General features: G+C 38.5%; 1 protein-coding gene across 1 annotated transcript in view; it reads left to right on the top strand.

Annotated features, from left to right (window-relative positions):
* The window catches only part of LOC145984041 (cohesin subunit SA-2-like), a 129,301-nt gene that overhangs the window by 49,149 nt on the left and 58,035 nt on the right, over nucleotides 1–22,117 (top strand). Inside the window, exons 10-12 of the mRNA XM_083117381.1 lie at nucleotides 6,896–7,044; nucleotides 9,290–9,515; nucleotides 20,065–20,283. Coding sequence (XP_082973507.1) covers nucleotides 6,896–7,044; nucleotides 9,290–9,515; nucleotides 20,065–20,283 — 594 coding nt within the window. The remainder of the gene's footprint in view (nucleotides 1–6,895; nucleotides 7,045–9,289; nucleotides 9,516–20,064; nucleotides 20,284–22,117) is intronic.

The raw sequence follows: 22,117 nt of genomic DNA, 5'->3' as shown, positions 1-22,117 counted from the left end.
CAACCTATCCAAGCGGTTCAAAGCGTGGGAGGATGGTTAGAGCCTATAGTATCGTGGCACTATTGCGAGTGTGTTGTGTGCATCATGGCTCCTAAGGTGAACCGTATTGGGGAGGACTACGTAGTTGCACTTTCCACGCCAAATATTCAGTGTCGAAAATTCAGAAACAGTGCAAAGAACATGGATGCACCTTGGGTTCGACGACTATCAAGAACATAATCAAGCGGCATAAAAACCACAAGGTTCCAGCTATTCAGTCGCCCACCAGGGGGATGAGGAAGCAAGCGTGCACTGCAGTGTCGCCACCTGTCTCTCGGAAGTTGTGTCGAATGGCGCTATAGGAAAACCCCCGATGCAACGTGTGATGGCCACATGACTCCATGTGGCCCAGTCAACTGTGAACTGCACCCTACGTGAGAAATTAAACCTCTGGAGGGTCTTTAAAAGCCGTGGACATTACCTCAGTGAGACCCATCGGTGTGAGAGAACGACCAACAGGCACCTCTACGAACGCCATTTATCCGGGGACAATGCAAAGTTTGTGGCCACACTAGATGAGGCATGGATTTATCTATCAGATTGTGGCAAAATTCGAGCCATAACGTACACTCCACGCGATGCAAAATGCCGTCCAGATTTCGTCCGTCATTGCAAAGCAACTTTCTCTAAGGGATTTCTGGTTGTTGCGGGAACACCTATCAAGCCAAGTTAACTATTCGTCAGGTCCAAAAAAACTGTAAAATCAATTCTGCGTTCTTTCAGCAGAATATCCTGACCCCGATTTATACAAACGATCTGCCATGTTTGTATGAAAATACCGTAAATCAAGTGTCTGTGCATATGGATAAGGCCTCATCACATACATCTCGTTCTACCCAGAACTTTCTGCAACACATGGCGACAGACACCGGCATTCGGGCTATTCCATTTCACGATATACTGGTGAATGAAGTGACCGAATGTGAGTCCCATGGATTTCTGTGGGTTTGGTCTACTGAAACTGGCACTTTTTCCTCGTCGTGTCATCAGTCTCTGGGGCCTGTGGAAAGCCTGTCAGGAGGAATGGCAGAAGATTCCACTTCCTGTACTTCATCGTAGCCTCCTACAATGGAAGTTATGGTGCAGGGCTATTGCCAAGACACACAGTGAACACATTGAGGGCAACCGATGCTGGTCCCGTGGATTTTCATAAGGTAAGTGGTAGTCCAAAATCGGACAAACATACGCGGATCGACCTTCTGTATATCTAATGCCCATTATTGTGTACGTAATTTCATGATCAATTGTTGTTACAGAACTGATCAAGAGAATGAAATCAATATAGATTCTTCTGTATTTTAAGTCATGGTATTTTATAAATGTGTTTAGCTTGCTGCAAAAATTACCACCTTGACAATGCATGCTGAAACCAATAAATATATACAACAAAGGATACCACCTTCCAATTTGCCCATATGTTTTAACTCGGTGATGCTTAAAGATTATGTATGTGTAACTTCATCACCAGAAACATCAAGCCATGGCCGTGTAATTTTCCATTTGTTAAATTTTTCACAGGCAATTTAGCTTCACAAAGAAACAGCTTCCAGTTGTCTGACAGAAAAGTTTTGCTATAGAATTGCAAAGTGGGAGAAGTGACTAAATTGCCAATTATTTGTTGTTTTCACCCCCCAAATATCATTCTCCCCAGGGATAAAATTTATCAAGCAGAGAGGGGGACACCCCCCTCATCCCCCCTTACAAATACCACCCTCGATACAACAGGTACATGATCTGATTGTAACCAGTATCTGTTTCATTGTTCTTCATATTTAACTCCTGTTTTTAGACTTATCTACTTTAGTAGCATAAAATGCTATGATTTGTGACACCCTGGTGTGTGTATGTGTATTAGGGATGACATTTTTCCTGATATTGAAAAAATATTGATGTAAAATTTACTGATCTCCTCATGGCTCAGTGGTATCGTTGTTGCCTTGTAATCAAGGAATTCTTGGTTCTATACCTGGTGGAGGCACGTAGTGGTTCGGATCCCACTTTAAACTGTAGGTCCAGTCTTGATTAGCCTAACTGTGCTTAAAGTGGACTCAAAACGAAAACTCAAACTCGAGCAGTGTAGTCCACAGATGTGATATAAAATTGCAAATGTTCCTTGAACATAAATTGTTCATTAAGCCCCTAATTAATGTATATAGCTAGATAACTGCAATGGGTTTTGCATAAATTTAGACTTTACAAAACAATATAATTTGAAAATAGGAATTGTAGCTTTCCTGGCGATGTGATTCGAACAAGTTAACAATGGGGACGTGGAACTCCAGCTTAGTCACGCCTGGAACCCACTCCTCCGTAAAAAACACAACACCAGCCAATAAGAACACCAGGATCCAGAATGAGCCAATAGGAGGAGAGCGTCCAAGCTCCACCCCATCATAGTCTTGTATTTAACCCTACACTGGTCTCTCTTTTTTACATTCCCTGATGATGAGAGCAATGGATGCGCTTGAAACGTTGGAAGCTAATGCTGATTTAACGTGGCTGGTAACCCGAGAACACTTGTTCCATATACAGGAAAACCTCGTTAATACGATATTGGTTAATACGAAGTACCCTTTAATCCGAAGTTCTTCCCATTCCCCAGCCGATAAGATAAGATTTATAATGTATTTCAGTACGGATAAATCGAAATACGGATAATTTTTAATACGAAGTTGTTTACAAGACCCTTCCGCAAAACTGGTTTCGCTTAATTCGAAGTAGACACCTGCGTAAGTCGACAAGAGAAGATCGAATGTGGAGAGAGCTTGGACGTTATTTTAACTTGACCTTGACATGTTTCCTTGTCCTAAGAGCTGCTGACAACTCGAGGGAAGCAGCCCGAAATGCCCGCTGGACATTGACATTCTTTGTCAATGTGCATGGGAGGTCAAGCTCTTTCCCCGCTGAATGCGCCACCTTGGAAATATTCACCAGTGCCAGATGAGAAATGCAAGATAAGATCGCACGAATGTTCCAAATTACAAGATGCGTGGCGCCTGGAAGTCTCACCAATCTGTCTAGCTCTGAGCTCGAGATACAGCAATTTCCCGTGAGCGAGCAACTTTTGGCCTGGTAGCAGACAACTTCCGGTAACCACTTTCGTTAAAAGCGTGTCCTTTGTGCCCTGTAGACCTTCATAAAAAAAAGGGAAACTGTTACAGATAATCAAAGCCGCATGGGCCAACTAAAGATCGTCAACCCGCTTAATGCGTTGTCATCTAGGTTTCCCGCAAAAGTTGACATCGATCTTACGTATGTTGCAACTCCAGTTTCCCGCTTCATACGTTTCCAAACTGTGCCGGTCATAAAATTTGCCAAAACAGTGTTTTGTTGTCTGAGTGACTTCTCCCCTTTATCTTTCAGCAAACGTTGGGGGGGGGGGGGGTCCGTTGCTAATTGTTTCGGCCACGATATTCTTGCTCGTGTGCGCACACCGGCTCCTTTGGCGTCTAATAAAAAGCAAACAGTTCTGAAAACCTTCTTTAAAACGAACAAAAACCGCATGATAAGTAAAAGAAAAGTGACCCCCTTCCTTTTCCTACAACAGCTCATTATCCGCCACTGGTGTGCATGGTAATGTGATTTTTCACACTGCTGATAGAAGTTCGGTCTTCAACAACTGCCTTATCTTTAAAATGCCGATGATTTCCCTTCTGCCACCTGCTGCTCTAACTTCCAGCCTGTCTCATTGTGTTTACCCTGCAGCTGGCGCCAGTGTTTAGTCTAGCGTCTGGAAAGCTCTCGCTTGCTGATAACTGCAATGACTCATCCAGTGGGAAGGAATAAGCTTCATTGCTTCATTGTTTTGAATCTCCCAAAGCCATATAATCCCCGCTTTTCTTCAGAACCATTAGCGTGCTGCTGTTAAAAAAACAAACCCGCAATGCTCAATGTAGGAATACGAGAGGAAAAGTTTTGACGGAACGAGTGTTTGACCTCCAGAATACTCCTGAATCCTACAATAAATTGTCGATTAATCTGAATAGTACGCAAGTTTCGTAAAACTTGTTTTTAGTTCATTTTTTACTGCTGAACTAAGCGGGACTAAATATACAGTTTAAAGTGGGATCCAAACCAGAGTGATTATCGAGTGCGGCACTGTTTAATGTGTCCTAGGATACACATTGGGTGCAAACATCGCAAGTTGTGTGTTTACTTTTTCAGAGTTGATTACAATGCAAGTTGAGGAAGAGTTTGGACTGCCCCCTGAAAAAGGGGGGGGGGGGCGAATATGAAGTTAACTGAAGCAAAGAATACGTGACTTTTTTTTTACGATGTGTTTTAGACAGCCGAACCAGAATGAAATTTACAGGCCCGATTTTTTTGTTTTGTGCCAGGGAAAGGTTGTGTTCTCTCCCAAGAGAATCTTCTCTCCTGTAACGGACAATGTTCTAGTACATAAAATCCAATATTCATTCTGTTTGATTATCTCCAGTCTCTTGCTCGAGTGTGACTACTGTCAAGACCCACTTCTTGCAATAAACGAGATTGTTTTCTTTTCCGTAGGTCTCCGTGCAAACGGGTTTCTTATGAACTAAAATTGTAAGAATTTCGTGGAAGAGCAACAACTTTGCACATTTAAAAGAAAGTACAGTTTTTTTATAAGACTTTTTGCCACAACATGCATCCCGTGCATAACCGGTTGTATAACTAGGCAGGATAAATGGTGTTAACCGACACCTTGTAATCTTTGTGTCCGCGTTAAGCTCCGTGTTCTCATTTTGTGTAACATTTTTTACACTTCCTTTAAAACGTACAATATTATTATATAGTACATATAAAGCTTATTTTCTGAGCTACCACCAAGTATAAAATATCCTTTGTGGGGCTAATTTATACTCTACTTTATTTACACCTGAAAACAGGCGCCATCTTGAAAAGTTTGGATAACTCGAAGTCGTTTAATACGAAGTTGACAATTTTTGGTCCCTTGAACTTCGTATTAACGAGGTTTTCCTGTAATTTGAATTATATTTTTGTATCTCTTGTGGACTAAATTAGAGGCTACTTGTAGATATATAATACATCAGTAAAATTATCAGTAATTTCACTGATAAACCAATATATCCATAGTGGCTGACACCAGTAGTTCCTTTTGTTAACTGTAATCTTTTTTAAGGGATGGGACAGATTAATTGGTACTCTATTGGTATTGCTCGATATAGGTATATCTATATATCGGTAAAATTACAGATTATTTTACCGATCCGAGATATCTATAAATATCTTATAATTTAGTGCACAATTCTGCCATTTTGTTATAATTTTTATGGATAATCTTCATGCCCTACTTTTAAAAAAAGTAAATGTCTAAATATGCAGCTTCTTTTGCACTGGAGTCACCTAGAAAAACACATTTATTAACCCCTTCCCTATGTAATTTTCTGACAAAATGCTTACCCGTTCTGTGTATTTTTTTTTCTGAGTTTGCGTAGTAATATTTTTAAGTAGCTACTGCTTCAGCACAATTCATAAGAGTATCATGGTTCATATGTCTTTCTCTTCAGAATAGAACAGGCTTTCAAATGGTGCCACACACATGTGTACATCAAGTATGAGGAAGGGAAATTGGGGATAATTCGGGAAATTTCCCTCCGAAAAATCTCTTTTGGTAACTTTAGGGCCCTCTGGACCTGCCCTGGATATAGGTACCTGATTATAATCTACCTTGAAAAATACTATGGTCTATATGTAATGTGTTCACAAGTTTCATTGCAATATCTTCAATAGGTATGAGGGAAAAATAGTAGAAACTCGAACTTAGGACGTAGTCCTTCTTTGTATGGTAGTCCATGAAACATGGAGCAGCACGAAGTCCAACATTGCAGTCATTACACTGATAACAGGTTTCCCTTCTTGATCCTCTCTCTGAGCAATCTTTACACTTTCTTGAAGCATTCTTCTTCTTTTCGGTTGCTGGCACATAGGCAGGGAAGTGTATTTTGGTCAGCCTCATTGGATTTGGTTTAGAACTGTCGGTTGCCATAGTGTAGGTTAGTTTCAATAATTTTGTCTACCAAGTCAATTTGGAATTGCAACATTGTTTTCTTGCCACCAAGCTTTTTATTTACCATATGAACATTGAATACACAAAGATTCAACAAGTGTAGAAACTGCTTTTTGTAAAACTTTTTCAGTCTTTTTCTTTCAACAGGGTACACTGACAAAATTTGGTCACACTTATCTACACCACTTATATGCTGATTGTAATCATCTATTACAGAAGGTATGAGAATCTCCTTGCCTTTCCTCATAACAGGTACTTCTGTGTCTTCATGAGTAGTACTGAGTATACGCACTTCGCGTGTATCCTTCCATTTCATCAGCATAATTTTACCAGTTGCTTCATATACCACATTATTTTCCCTTTTCTTTAGTTTCCCTTCTTCAACTTCATGGGGAATGTATTATTCCATTCAACACAGGTTACTTCAGTCAGAGATGTTCGCGGGCATAATATTATGCCCAACACAGAATAAGCTATAGTGACCAAGGGCGTAATATTACGCCGAACACAGGGAAGGGGTTAAGGAGGTCAGTGAACCATTCAGATTCTTCAAGGACCATTTGGAATTTTATATCTGATGGGTAGAATATTGATTATCGGTATCGGTAAATTTTATATTTGTACTTTATTGGTATGTCAAAATTTTATATCAGCCCATCCTAAAACTGCATGCATCATAGTAAATATATCAAATTTCATTCCTTGAAAAGTACCTAATATTTTATTTGTTATGGATTATGAAACTTAAGTACAATTCCAACTTCTCATGTCAAATTGTGTGTGAAGCATCTTTTTTTTCAGTTGGAAAACATTCCGTTATTACATACATGATTTATTTTTTCTTCATAGGCTCTTCAACCATTATATGCTTCAGAAGAACTTAAGGGAAAACTGGAATTATTTACCAGCAAATTCAAAGACCGCATTGTATCAATGACCTTAGATAAAGAGAATGAAGTTGCTGTTCATGCAATTTGGCTTGTAATTAGCATATTGAAGTAAGTGTGTGCCTTGCCAATCTTTTAGAAGGATAATTTTATGTCAGTTCAAGTGTTTTTTCTCCAGTTTTAACATTTTTGAAAGTACAGACATTTATCTGGCTTCTATTTACGGTGGAACCACAATTTTACATTTTTCAGGGGCCCATGAATAAAGAGTGCAGGTGACTGCTTGTAGCTTCTATGCATCAGGTTTAATTTATGAGTTGGATTGGGTGGGATCTTCATTTACTCTGTTAACTTGCAATTTGTTGCTAGTTTCAGAAGTCTGAGATGAGGGGTGATCACTTATTGTCAAAGGGTAATTGTCTTTATATACTGTCCTGGATTCAGTTCACAGTGGAGACTTGCAGAGCCGAAGGAGGTGTCCCATCATCGGGAGATGCGGCGATGACAAAGGAAAATAATAAAAATATTGCTTTTTAAATATTTTAGAGAAGAAGTAAAAAAATAAGTCAGAATATTTGCATATTTGAGTGAAATTAGTCAAGTGACAGCATGAAACTGCTAGAAATATACAGGAGATTCGCTAAGTTTAGTGCATCGAAAGGAGAGCCTACCCCCGTACCCAACCATCCCACTATGTTTCCTGTTGAGTACAATGGTGTCAGGTGGGCCAGGTCATCGCAGCAGGTCTGCGAATCCAAGGTCCTTCGACTGCTTTTCCCCCACTCTTGAAGGTCTGGTCATAAGATAACTTTTTTTCAGCCCCCCTTGTTTACAAACATGGCAGGGTTTCTGTAATGTCAAGATGAAACTTCTCAGAATGCCCAGCTCTGTAAAGCATGCAACACTCTTGTTTTTAAGAGAAAAACACATATTGAAGAGCTTGGCAATGCAACTTACACAGAATACATGAAAGTAATGGTGCATAATAAAAAAAATATTAGTAAGCAAAAGCATAAATTTCCCCATGGTTTGTGTTAAAAAGAACTGAAAAAAAAAGCATTTCTATATCCATTGTATTTCCTTCATAGTATTTCTCCTTTTAATTTTCAAATATCGATTTAAGAAAAAATATTCTTGCTTTACAAAACAAGAAGTACTGCCTGTTGTTTTGTGTTTACTATGTTTACAAATGACAAGATTGATCAAGTTTTTTGTTCTCAAGGTGACAGACATACTTACTCAGACAGAACCTTTTCCCTACTGTATCTTACTTTCGCACCAGTCATGGCCAAAAATATCAGGATTCCGGAAAGTTAGAAATTTTGGTACCCAGATTTCAGATGCAATCTGAATTTTGGAGAGAGAGGTTTAACAATTTTTCCGTTTTTTCGGGTAGAATTTATTAAGAAAGTTTTGTCTTCCTTATTTTACAATCATATACTCCATTGAGAGAAAATGGATTTGGCCATCTCTACTTCACACGTCATGTATGAACACAGTTATCATCATTATCAATGTAGGAATTCCACTTTTGATCCCAAAATATGCCCAGTTTTTTACATAATCTTGATCATTTATTTACATTAGATATGTTGCTCTAGCCGTTAGATAAGTTTTGATAATAAGAAGGCACCAGTGTAATAAGAGAAAGTTGCGCTTGCCTTTTAAGTTCTGGTTTTGAGCCAGGTGCTTGTATTTGGTTATTATCAAAGAAAAACAGCCTTGCTGGTTCATTTCTGTTAGAAGCAGGTATTAGCATGCAACACCTTTGAAGCCACCAGACAAAACACTGATACTGTCAGCAGATCCCAGAGAATCAGACTGGCAGGAGAGGAGGGGAAGTTGGAGGAACAGGTGGTGGAAGAGAAGGTCCTTGGCATTTTAAAGATAATGCAGTTGTTGCAAGCAGGCCAGTTTCCATGTTGATGGTGGCAATGTCACCAAAATTAATATACCCTTTAGAAATAAGCTGCGTGGAAAAGTTAGTAATTTTCTATTGTGTATTTAAAAATCAAATCAAGTTTGGCAAGTTGAAATGTTTTGTTTTCCTAGAAAAATATGAAGTTTGTGTAGGCTGTAACAAAATGCAATGTGTTTTGTTATTTAATTTGCATTGAGCTTGAAATTGTGATGCATACATTGCCCATACATACTGAAACAATTTAGGAATAACTAATAAAATATAATTACAAATATTTGTGTGTTGAAACCAAGTGTGAAACAATTTACTTCTCGAACATTGTTGATTTATCAATTTTATAAGGAAAAACTTCAGCCAAATAGAAGTTCATATTCTAAAAAGTTATATTTCCTTATTCAAAGGTTGTCATGAAATATTTGTGCTGTTATATTTCAGACATCATCGAGACATTCTCACAGACAAAGATTGTGAATATGTTTATGAACTAGTTTATTCATCTCATCGTGCTGTTGCACAGGCTGCAGGCGAATTCCTAAATGAACGACTTTTCATCTTGGATGAAGAAGACAATTTGGTAGGAATTAGGACAAAAAGAGGGAAAAAGCGCCTTCCAAACACACCTCTAATTAGGGATTTGGTCCAATTCTTTATTGAATCTGAGGTAAGAACATACAGGTTGACTTGTTCAATTGTATAATCAGAGGAAAGTGTGTTTTGCAACATGCAGTAGAAATTGATTGTTCTTTATCTTGTTTTTGAGCTAAGCAACTCTTAATAAGCAGTCAAGTTTATGCACATAAATATACACTTTTTCCATTTATTGTTCTGACTAACTAACTCTCTAGCCTTCTTAAACCTGAAGGCTTTTGGCTGCAGCAACACAAGCCTTCCATCTGTCCCTATCCTGGGCAAGATCAATCCAATCTTTTCCATCCTTACCGATTTCCTTTAGGTCCATCTCAACTTTATCCCTCCATCTTTGTCTTGCCCTTCCTACAGGCCTCTTACCATCAAGTTTCTCAAGAAGAATCCTGTATACTCTTCTTTCCTCTCCCATTCGTGCCACATGATCTACCCACCTAAGTCTTCTTGATTTAATTATTCTAATAATATCTGGACATGAATACAAATTATGTAGTTCTAAATTATGTAACCCTTCTCCACTTATTGTTGTAGTTTTTTTAAAAATTATGAGTACATACATGTAATACTGCTGTAAAGTATGCGAAGGAAAAATGGCTGTGCACACAATTCATGACAAAATGTGTTTTTATGTGCTACCTGATATGCTCACGAGTTTGATTTCTTCAAGTGATAACTGATTGAGTCCATGATAAATCACCCTTCGTCAGCACTTACTATTGTAATTGTACATGCCATGGTGGCCCAGTTGGTATGGCATGTGAATTCTATGTGGGAGACCTGCGTTCAAGTGTGAGTGATCAGAGCACTGCAAAATCCCATTTTCTCCAACTCACTCCCTCCTGCCCATTAGAACAGGTTTTCCTGCTGCCCAGCCTGTGCCAATGAGTCCACTTGTCTTTACCCAGGTTCCTCCTCTTCAAGGCACTTTGCGCTTATAAGGTAACTGGGCATTCAACAAGACCCAGAAGGTCTGCAAAACTTGCCGCCACATTAACAGTTGCAGCCAGTGTTGCCTACTTGTTTAGCTCCTAAATCATGAAGCGCTAGAAGGGGGCTATCTTCTCCAAGGAAAATCTATTACTTAGACATTTTATTGCCAGGAAATGCATGCCACATTTATGGCTTCATTTATTTAAATAAAAGATTGGACATGCTGAAAATTCTGTATCAAAAACTTATATTCTTCCATCACATGGTGTCTTAACCTGTTCCACAGAACAGCATGTTTGTAGCAAGATTATAAGGGTGTCTTTTGAATCCTCAGTGGCCAAGCACATTGAGTGGTTGACTCATGACATCTGCATTGAATGTGACTTGTTTTAGTCCTGGCCTGTGCATGAGATTCTTTTTTTTTTTTTAGTTTCCTGTCAAGGAGTACTTAATTGGATTACAGGTGACCTTCCCAATGGTGTAGTAATAACTCTTGTCACATCAAGGTTTCCCCAGGTTCACTCCTTCATGGAGGCAAGTGGTAGTTCGGATCTACGAAAAATACAAAATGCAAATACAAATAATAAAGGTTTGGATATAATAGAGGAAAAATTAAAGTTGTTTCAGCAGGTTCATTGAGGTGCTTTGTAAGGTTTCCCCAGGTTCACTCCTTCATGGAGGCAGGTGGTAGTTCAGATCTACGAAAAATACAAAAATGCAAATACATATAATAAAGGTTTGGATATAATAGAGGAAAAATTAAAGTTGTTTCAGCAGGTTCATTGAGGTGCTTTGTAACTTATATTCTGATTAATCCTCCATAGTGAAAGGTAAATATGAAAGGAGAGTTAATTCTTGAAGCTTTCTTGGTGCAAATGATGAAGAGGTTTTCTTGGGATATCAACCAGAGATCTCGTCATCCCTGAAGATGAGAGTGATGGTAGCTCTCGATAGCTTGCAAGCCTATCTGAAAATCACCTGGTTGATATCCTGAGAAAATCTCTTCATAAATATAAATTTAAAAAAGGTCAAAATCATACGTGTTAAACATCATACGAACATAAAAATATTTTGGGATGCTTCCCTTCAGATTTGTGGTAAAGCAATTAAGGTTTGTGAGTTTATTTTTATCAGTAAGTTTGATGTATGATCAAAATGTCGCTCAAACCAAGAAGGTTTTAATTATGGACCTCCTGTCACTCACAATTATGCCCACTGGACTGAAGCATCTCACTGAGCACTTGTTGCGAGAGTACACAAAATGGGCTAATCGTGACTTGAGGTTGAATGGTGACTGGATAAAATTGATAGAGGAACAATCACAATAGAATAGCCATGCCCCACACCAGAACTGGAACCTGGGATTGCGGGTGACAAGATTGTGAGTCCAGCATTCAATGGTCTTGGCCTTTGAGGCGACAGAGAGAAATAAATCTCACAAAAACAGATTTTTAGAATTGTGTTAACTGGTTACATACATTAGTTGCTTATGGCATATTCTTATGGAGAATGCATTACGGAAAACCTGTTTCAATGTGTATATGGGTGTGAAAAAGTAGCAAAGTAGCACCATTTTTAAATCTCATCTGTGATGTGGCTTATCAAGCTTTGAGTTCCCTTTCTATGTACTGGAAATCCATTGCAGTTGGCAACATTACAGAAAGGTTTGCACCTGCTACAGTTCTACAAGAAGCAGCTATGTCATGCAGTGGGAGGGGCAGGGTGTGCATTTGATTGAAAGAACCCACTGAGACTTGCTTGTTATCTCAGTAGAGTGGGTACCTGGCAGGTTTAGAAAGTGGCAGGAGCAAGGTGGTCTGCTAGTAAGGTAACATTCCCAAGCAGAAAATTTGTTGCACAGGTTGCATGATATTTTAGAAGTGATTTCTCGCAAACAGGTTTGTTCCAGGTCTAGTGCAGTCCACTGTGGATGATCTTGGGTGGAATCAATATCTGCATAACATAAAGTTCTTTTGGAGCTCACCCAGCCTTTATAATCAATCACTGCCTTGGGCAGGGGGGGGGGGTAGCCAGACCTTTTTGCTAATCACATCACCTCCACTGTGGCAAAGATTGAGAATGTGTGAGGTCCAACTTTCACGTTCCTATGTGCCTTCATGGCATGGTACAATGCAACTTTTTTATTGTTCTTGTGTATGCATGTAAATCAGCTTCCTGGAATATTCTTTTGACCTTCCAAAATTTTGGTTGTCCATTTTCCCTGTTCTTTTTTCAATAAAAATACAGCCTGGATGAGGTTATTTTAGTTTTTTTTTTTTTTTTTTTCACATAAAGCTGGAAAATGTGTTTGATTGGGTTCTACACACAGTGCATGTACATTTTTATATCACATATAAGGTACACTTTTTTCCAAAATTTTTCGCACAAAAAACTGTGTTACATGTTACACATGAAGTAATTCCAACAGCTAAAATGAAACCACGTGTATTATGTCTAGAGACATGCATATTTCGTTTTTGACGAAAATCCGAAATGTGAAATTATATATTGTAATGTTAATTTTTCATGTTTCTGAAAGGTGTGAGGTGCATTTTCCCCACCCTGTTTTGTCATGAAATAATGCGAAATGAAGTTCAAAATGTGAAATAGACTCTAAAACACGAAATTAAGTGTTTATTTACCAACGCAATACTTTCTGAAGTTTGAATTATCCTATGAGTTATGCAATTCACGGAAAATTGATTAATTTTTGCTGTAAATATTTGAGAAGCAAAAATGGACTCTTTTGCACAGGAATATTTAAGTATATTCCTACTGTGGTAGCTACATAAATGTGCTATTAGAAGGGATATATTTATTTTGTGCAATAAGTTAAGTTTTTAAATTAAATCTATCAATATTCACAATTTTAAAACCAAACTGTAATTTTATACACTGCTTTTGATCTGATTTATTCACCGCTATAACACCTAAATTTCATTTTATTTACTGCTTTTGAACCCGAAATTGACTGTTTTTGTACCAAAATTTTGCTTTTTTATTTACCAAAAATTACAAAAAATATTAACCAATAACTGTATATATAGAGTAGAAGAATTCTTTGAAATTAATTGTATTAGGTAAAATAGTTATGATTGTAAAACAATAATGTTAACTACTAAATTTATGTAAGTGGTGTTACGTTTCTAAAATGCTTTTTGGATGTTTTTTTTTTTTGTAAGATCTATAGATACTTTATATGTATATTTCTGACGATTATAATACATGTGATGTTCTCACATGTTTCTACAATAAAAATTATTATTATTATTATTATTATTATTATTATGTACCTCTAATTATGTAACTGTGTGTAGCACATACACCAACAGGCACAATTACAAATTACACCCATGGGTTTATTATGTTCACTGGAAAATATTGTAAACAGTGTCATTAAAAATTGCTTCCATGTTGTTGTTTTTTTTATCTTTTATTGGACTGTTTTTCATCACCAAGCAAAGTGGCCCCATTTTGGTAAATTTCGAGTGGGCACTTCCCATCCATCACATGGGAGCCATGTCGTCGGTATTTGTCGCATGAGAAATAATGGAAAACAACTTCCTCAAGACTCATTTCCATGTTAGAAACTTGTCAGGAACAGATGCTAACTTCTGTTGGTCACTGCATATAACATGTACAGATGGGGGACAAAATAATACGAACACCTGTGAATGTAGAGAAAATCGTTATTAATAGTCACCCTGTGACTGAAGTACACTTTGTATGCGACGTGGGATGGACGCATAGAGGTCATGCACAATGTTTAAGGGAATATGGAGCCATTCTTCCTCCAGAGCAGTCTCCAATTCCGAAAGTGTGGCTGGAGGCGGACTTCGAGCATGAAGTTTGGACTCCAAATATCCCCACAAATGTTCTATAATGTTCAGGTCAGGAGACTGTGGGGGCCATTCAAGATGTCCTACTTCATCGTCATGTTCTTCAAACCATGTTTGGACAGACCCAGCAGTGTGGATAGGAGCGTTGTCGTCTTGAAAAAGTGGTCGGTCCCTAGGAAATAAAGTCTGGACAAAAGGATGGAGATGATCCCCCAGAATGCTGCGATAGTGACTGGCATTGATCTTCCCATGCAGAAAAACAAGTGGTCCCACACCATGCCAAGATATCGTGCCCCATACCATAATGGACCCACCTCCATGCTTCACAGTCGGCAAGAGGCAGTCAGGATGAAATGCATCTCGAGGCGTTCTCCACACATAAACGCGCCCCGTGGTCTGAAATAACGTGAATGTTGATTCATCAGACCAGATGACTTGTTGCCACTGCTGTGGGGACCAACTTCTGTGAGCTCTCCACCATTGGCGTCGCTTGACAGCATTACGTGATGTCACCAATGGCTTACGAATTGCCACTCGGCCATGAATGTTTGCAGCATGGAGTTCCCTTTTGACAGTTTTGGTTGAAATGGGGTCCTGGAGATGCCTGTTCATTTCAGATGTTATCTCGGATAACGATTGCTTGTGCTTTCGGGCCACTATGCGCTTCAACACCCTCCTATCCCGAGCAGCAAGCTTTGTCTTTCGTCCACTGTTGTGCTTTGAAGACGCCATCTTACCTTGTGTTGTGTACACTACCATAACGGCTGATACTGTGCTCCTTGCACACCCAACAAGCTTTGAGGTTTCAGTCACCATGGCTCCAGCTGAACGTGCTCCAACAATCATGCCTCTTTGGAACTCTGTCAGGTCTGACATTGCAGTGTCTCTTGAGAGCGTATGATAGACGAATGCACCACCAATGACTGCTGTTGGCAAACTAATACCTTCCCCTTCACAGCCACTAGGTGGCAGACTTCAGTGCCAGGTGGTGCTGCTGTACTGCCGGTGTGAAATGTGGCATACTTTTTCACAGGTGTTCGTATTATTTTGTCCCCCATCTGTACATATCAACAGGCATAAATTCAAATTATGCCCTTGGGTTTTTCCATGTTCAAAGCTAAACAATCAAAAACAACTATGCTAAAAATTGCTACCACAGTGTAAGACGTTTACTTTCAGGTGTTTCTACCAGTCAGGTTGAATTTCTATAGAATCAATAATCTAAAAGAAACACAAGAAGTAAAATTGCTGTTTCTCATGTTGTTTCACCTTCTATCGGAAAGTTTTGTGTTACTCAGCAAACCAGCACCATTCTAGCAGTCATCGCGTGTGCACCTCCTGTCACATGGAAGCCATATCATTGGAATTTGTCATGTGAGAAATCAGGCCCATACCCAAGGGGGGTATTACCCTTGATCCATGAAAATTTTTCATTTGAACGTATAAAAACCTATGAAAGTAACGATGATTTTTCAAATTTTGCAAGAATTTCGATTTTGTTCTTGCACAAATGAATGGGCTCCAGAATTCTGCTGTCTGCAATATTTGGCAATTTAAGTTTTATAACCATTGATGCAAGGCTATCAGATGTCCCGATTTAGTCGGGAAAGTCCCTTCCTTTCAATCCATGTCCTGACTTTTTTCGTCTCGGCTCGGACACTACGTGCTATAAAGGAAGACTCTTGCGCCACTGTAGACATTGTACTAGTTATGTACGACTTTCTGTAGAATACTGTGTACATTTTAAAAATTGTCTGAATTTTTTTATGAGTCAAAAACAGTTGTTTGACACTTGAGAAATAGGAACTCCTTGATTATTGAATGGTTTCTTCTATTACAGTGTCACTAATTTTTCACATTAATTTGCATAAAGGGGAATTTTGTATGCTTTTTACATTATGGAACAAAGGTTTCTCAATGACTGCAATACAAAACTAACCATATAAGGGGAAGGGGGTGCATTTAGCTCTCCGCCAGTACTGCAAGGTTTGATCCCTTTTCACCGCCACTGAGCAGAAGCATAAAACCTTTATCTTTCTCCAGCATCAGGGTTTTTCTGCAACTGATATCGATTCTGCCAATCATAGAATGGCTTACGATTAAATGTAAATAGGATAATCCACTTCGCAGCAGAATCGTTGCTAGAATTTGGGGGCAAAAGATTGCCTGAAGTACTTTCAACAGATATTGTTATTTTCCCAAAATACTCAAGAAAATAAGTACAATATTATTTATGAGATTCAGTCAATCTGAATTTATTTTACTGCAACTTTTATTCTTTTCAACTTGTAATTGTCTTGAGCATAAATACACAGGGTGTGACCATACAAGACTGACAACTTTTACACTGTGTAGAGGACATCAAGACGAAAAAATTCGATGTTGCAAGATGCTGCAAATTGCATTTTCTATCCCATATGTATGCAACTCCATTTAATAGCTCCTTGGTTGCCACTGGCATTTATTTTTACTGTCAAATACGAGGGGTAGTCGTAAAGTTTTAATTATCACCTCGAAAAATCAAGCTGCGACCATGAAACTTGGTGATGGTGTTAGTCCTTCTTTACATATTCACCTTTTAATGCGACGCATTTTTTCCAATGATGGATGACTTGGTAGAGACCTTGGTTGTAGAAGTCTGCATTTCGGCTGTTCTGGAAATGTTCCACCTTGAAAATCACCTCGTCTTCATTCTGGAAATGCCTGCACGCAATGGTTTCTTCATCCGAGGAAAGAGGAAGAAAGTCACTTGGTGCCATGTCAGGTGAATACGAGGGGTGAGGCAAAATTTGATAGCCCAAAGAAGCAGCATGTGTGACTGTGTCCTGTGCAGAATGAGCTGGGGCGTTGTCATGGAGCAAAAATACCCCTTGGACAGCTTCCCGCTACGCTTCATCTTGACAGTCTCTCGTAACCTCGTCAGGAGATTTCGGTAGTATGCTTCTGTGATGGTTTGCCCCTTACGAGCATAATCTGTTAGCACCACACCATGACAGTCCCAATAAACACTCAGCATCACCTTGCCCGATGATGGTTAGGTCTTCGCTTTTTTCGGCGGTGGTGAATCCACATGTTTCCATTGCTTGCTTTGCTCCTTTGTCTCGGGGTCATAGTGATTCACCCAGCACTTGTCCATGGAGATTAGGTGGCTAAAGAAGTCATCTGGATTGGCCTGACACAGCTGCAACATTTCTGCTGCTGCCTCGGTTCGGCGGGCTTTTTGAATTGGTGTAAGCAGTTGCGTGACCCAGCGGGCGGCAATCTTTGTCATGTTCAAAATGTCGTGCAAGATGTTGAAAACTGATCCATGACTGATTTTCACTTTTTCCGCTATTACCTTGATTGTGATACGCTGGTCTTCGAGCACCAGGGCCTCCACTTCTCTTGCGATTCCCGGTTCTTCACAGAGAGATTATCTGCCAATTCGTTCTTCATCATTCAGACTTGTTTGACCACACTGGAAGCGTCTGCACCACCTAACCACTGTGTCATATGATGGTGCATTGCAGTCGTACACTTCCACCAACTCAGCATGGATTGTTGCAGCGTTGTTCCTCTTCAAATGCAGAAAACGAATTACTGCACGATACTCCACTTTATCAATGGGCTGCGCCATTTTGTTTTGGCTCCTCTAGTGGCATGCTACGGTACTGTGGCGTGGAGATTTCAATGTGTACCAGGACTGCAGATCTGTACCTCCAAACATACAAAAAATTCATTACATAACTTTATTTTTTCGAGGTGATAAAAACTTTATGACTACCCCTCGTAAGATTCCAAAAGCGAAAAGAGCAAAACAATATTTTGCCAGCAGAGATGCTGCCCGGGTGAAGTCACTTATCTTGGCCGTTTCCTTCAGATAATTAATTTACAGGGTTCGCACTGACCTGAATGTCCTGTACAACTGGAGGAGTCAGGATAACCAGGATGTGAGTGAGAAGGTAATTGGAAAGAAAGGATTTTTTTTTAAAGCGTTCAAAACCTGTAAAAGTCAGGTGAATTACATGATTTTTGCTTGCTTGCCAGAATTTGTAACTGAAAACACATTTCGTTTTATCTTCCCAACAATCTTTCTTTTATGTTAATATTCCTTCTTTTCATTTTTCATTTATTTTCAAAAATGTTCAACAAACTTGATTCATTTGATTAACTTGCAAAGTTGAAGTACAACTCTAATTTATTAGTATGTTAAATCATTATACAGTTTGATTTTGCAAAATGGGTGAACACTCATCTATCACCACACAGACATATGTTGCTTCTCGTAGGCTATCTTTATTTAATTTTTAAAAAAATCACAGGTTAGAAAATGTTATTCTTCAAGGATTCCTAGCATCAAAATGAGCAAATTTCTCTACACACCCTCTCCCATATATGAATGGGCTCCAGAATTCTGCTGTCTGCAATATTTGGCAATTTTAGTTTTATAACCATTGATGCAAGGCTATCAGACATCCTGATTTAGTCGTGAAAGTCCATTCCTTTCATTCCATGTCCCGACTTTTTTTTATTTCTTTCTTGTAAATATATAAATTTTCTCTTTACACTTGCTTGTGACCTCTTCCTCATGGAAGGGAGAAGTTTATTTCGTTCGAGGCAACTATGACCCTATCAAAAACCCTTCCAGTTTTTTTTGTTTTTTTAAGGGTACGCCCCTGAGTCAGAAATGCATATATAGTGTATAATATGTTTACAACATTAATACACATGCTGTGCCTAGAGAAAGTTTATAAAATCAGTCTTTGGGTCTTCCCCCCCTGAAAAAAATCCTGGGTACGGGTCTGTGAGAAATAATGGAAAATAACTTCCCAAGTACTGCAAATCTATAATGTAATTATAAAGCTACTGCTTCACTTCTGGATATTTGCAATGCTTCCCCTGGAAAGCCTGCTTCTTGGATGGAGCTGCCTTCAGCTTTTCTTCTTGTTTGTACAGTTTTCGTACACTTGCCTCACCAATGTCAAATTTTTAAGCTGCATATGGTAATTAACACCTTAACAGTGTCCTAGCTATACATTGAATTCTACTAGTTTAACTATAATGACTTACACTGGAGTCTTCAGGTATTCATACCCGCTATTTTCAAGCACCTGCTTTTTTGAAAAGGGAAACTCCATGGTCAAAAGGAACTGAAATATTGACTGAAGAAAGATGAATATAAACCATGAATCAAACATTTTGTAAATTATTTTCATAAGAAAAGTTTCCACTGAGATTCGTTGAAAATATGTTACTGTATCTTGTCATTTTCAAATCTGTTCTTCTGTAATCAAAGGGTTCCGGGTTCGATACACGGTGGAGGCACATAGTGGTTCGGATCCCACTTTAAGCTGTAGGCCCAGTCCCGATTAGCCTTACTGTGCATAAAGTGGACTTAAAACACCCACTCAATCAATCAATCAATTCTGTTCTTCATTTCAAAGTAGTGATTATTTATTACTTGGTAGTTCAATAAAATGTCTTGAGTTCCAATAATGTGTACAACATCAATGTTAAAAGAATTTTAGATAACATTTTATATAATGTTGAGAGGAGAGAAATTCCACAGCGATTATTGCAGTTTATTTTATCACCTTTTTTAAGCACAGAAACAATAATAAATTATTTCCACTGTAGTGGAATTTCCTCTTTATTCCATATTAAACAAATTAATTTATGAATTTTACATATTAACAAAATCCCAGCATATTTTATTAACTGAGCTGGTATTAAATCAGTGCCGATATTAAATTTCATTAAGCTTGTTAATTTTCAAAACAAAAATTACAGTCTCAAAACTACTTTTGTTCATTCCAGCTTCATGAACATGGTGCATATCTTGTAGACTCCTTAATAGAATCGAACGAAATGATGAAAGACTGGGAGTGCATGACAGATCTCTTATTAGAAGAACCAGGACCAGCAGAAGAACCTTTGGATGACAGACAAGAAACAAGTTTGATTGAATTGATGGTTTGTTGTATACGCCAAACAGCAACTGGAGAACCACCTGTTGGCAGAGGCCCCACACGCAAGGTAGGTTGACTTCAAACAACTTATTTAATAATTGATAATTTCTAAATAAGAAGTTGCTTAAATGACAGTGAACATGTACACTGATAGTCATAATCTGACCTAACAGACATTCAATTAATATACACAGAAGATCATATAAAACTTCTCATTGTTTTTAAGTTTGAATAGTTTTTAAATTATATATATTTTCTTCACAACATTACTTACATTCTTCCTGTGTGTTTTAATTTTGTTCAAAATGAAGAACTGTAAATTGTTTTCTCTCACCTTTTTTTCATCATGTTTTGTATATGGTCATTATTGAATCCACAGTCATTTTGGTCTTTCACGGGTTCCACAAAAGTACTGCATGACATTTTTGTGTAGTATAATTATCCTGGAAATTATACAAGATTCAAGGTTTTGTGTAAAAAAAAACTGATTTTTGTGGCAACATAACATGTAATTTAATATCATCCTGATGTAATTCTTGAATATTTTAAAGCAAATATCTCTGTAAATTGATGCATATAATTAGAGTGAAATACTTACACACTAATATTAAGGGCATGCGGGACAGTCTCCGCCCAGCTTTTCCCTCAGTCAGTGTTGCCAACTTAGCTCTTCTGGAGCCAGATCTGGCTCTTTCTTGCACTTGTTTGGCTGTTAACCGGGGTGCCTGCCCCCGTGCTCCACTGTGACACCATCACTGGTTCCGGCCCACATAAACCAACTTTTGCCATGATTATACATTTTGCACATCACGTGATATTGTTATATTGGCTGTGTCGCCTTACCCAGTCTTATATCCCCAGCTACTTTTTTTTATAGCACTGTGTTGACGTGAAATTGGCATAATACTTATCAGGGAATCCTTTATTTTTGATTTCATACGACCATGAGGTGGGGATGCTGCCAGATCTAGATGGTCAAAACTAAGAATAAATTGTCATCAATTTAGAGTTAACGGTAATAGCAGCGCCCCACCCATTTTGACAACTAACATTACTCTAGGAAGCACTTTATCCAGACTTCGTAAACCTAGCTCCTTGAAAGCCAGTTTTAACTTCATTTAACGTGAAATTTAGCTTTTTTATGCGCACCAGGTTCGGCAACACTGCCAGGAGGCAAGGAGAAATGCATTAGGTATATGGGAGTATTATTTGATTTGTTATCTTGGGAATATCAAACTTCCGATGGAATAGAAAATGATATCAACGGGAAGAGGGCAGTTTTGAAGAAGTGATTGTCAAGCAGAAAAGTCGAAACTCCCAGCCCGACCCTGTGGCCGAGTAGTTAGCACATCGCACTGCGACGCCAAGGGTCCCGGGTTCGAATCCCGGTCGTGCGTGGTTGTTTGTGAACGTCCATTCATCAATTTCATCATTTCATCACTCATCCCCATCTTCGCAAATTAGCCAAGAGGCACAAAACGCGAAGTAAAATAAACTAAATCAAATCAAATCAAATCAAATCAAAACTCCCATTTGATCAGCCACAACTTGATGTTGAAGTTGATTCCCCATAAGGAATACTTTCGATTCCGAAAATTCTTTATTTCATATTTTTCAAATATCATTTCCAGCTTTAATAATCAACATAAAAAAACGCTTCCACTTGCAACATGGAGAGAAATTCATACTCTTGATACACCCAGGCATCTTTGTTAGTAGCAGTACCCATTTGGGCAATATTGAAATAAATGCACAATAAACTGTATCTCCTCCCCTTAATCAATATTTTGGAAAACTCTTAATATTACAATTTTCAAGCATCGGTATCGGTGGGAATTGGTGATAGTATTGGCACTGGTATCAGTATCGACTCAGCCCTAGTAATTACTTCTGCTTTTTTT

The sequence above is a fragment of the Lepisma saccharinum genome, chromosome 2 (assembly GCF_977018435.1).
Source record: "Lepisma saccharinum chromosome 2, izLepSacc3.1, whole genome shotgun sequence".
Taxonomy (NCBI): domain Eukaryota; kingdom Metazoa; phylum Arthropoda; class Insecta; order Zygentoma; family Lepismatidae; genus Lepisma; species Lepisma saccharinum.
Note: the sequence above shows the minus strand (reverse complement) of the source record. Positions and strands in the feature narration are given on the sequence as shown.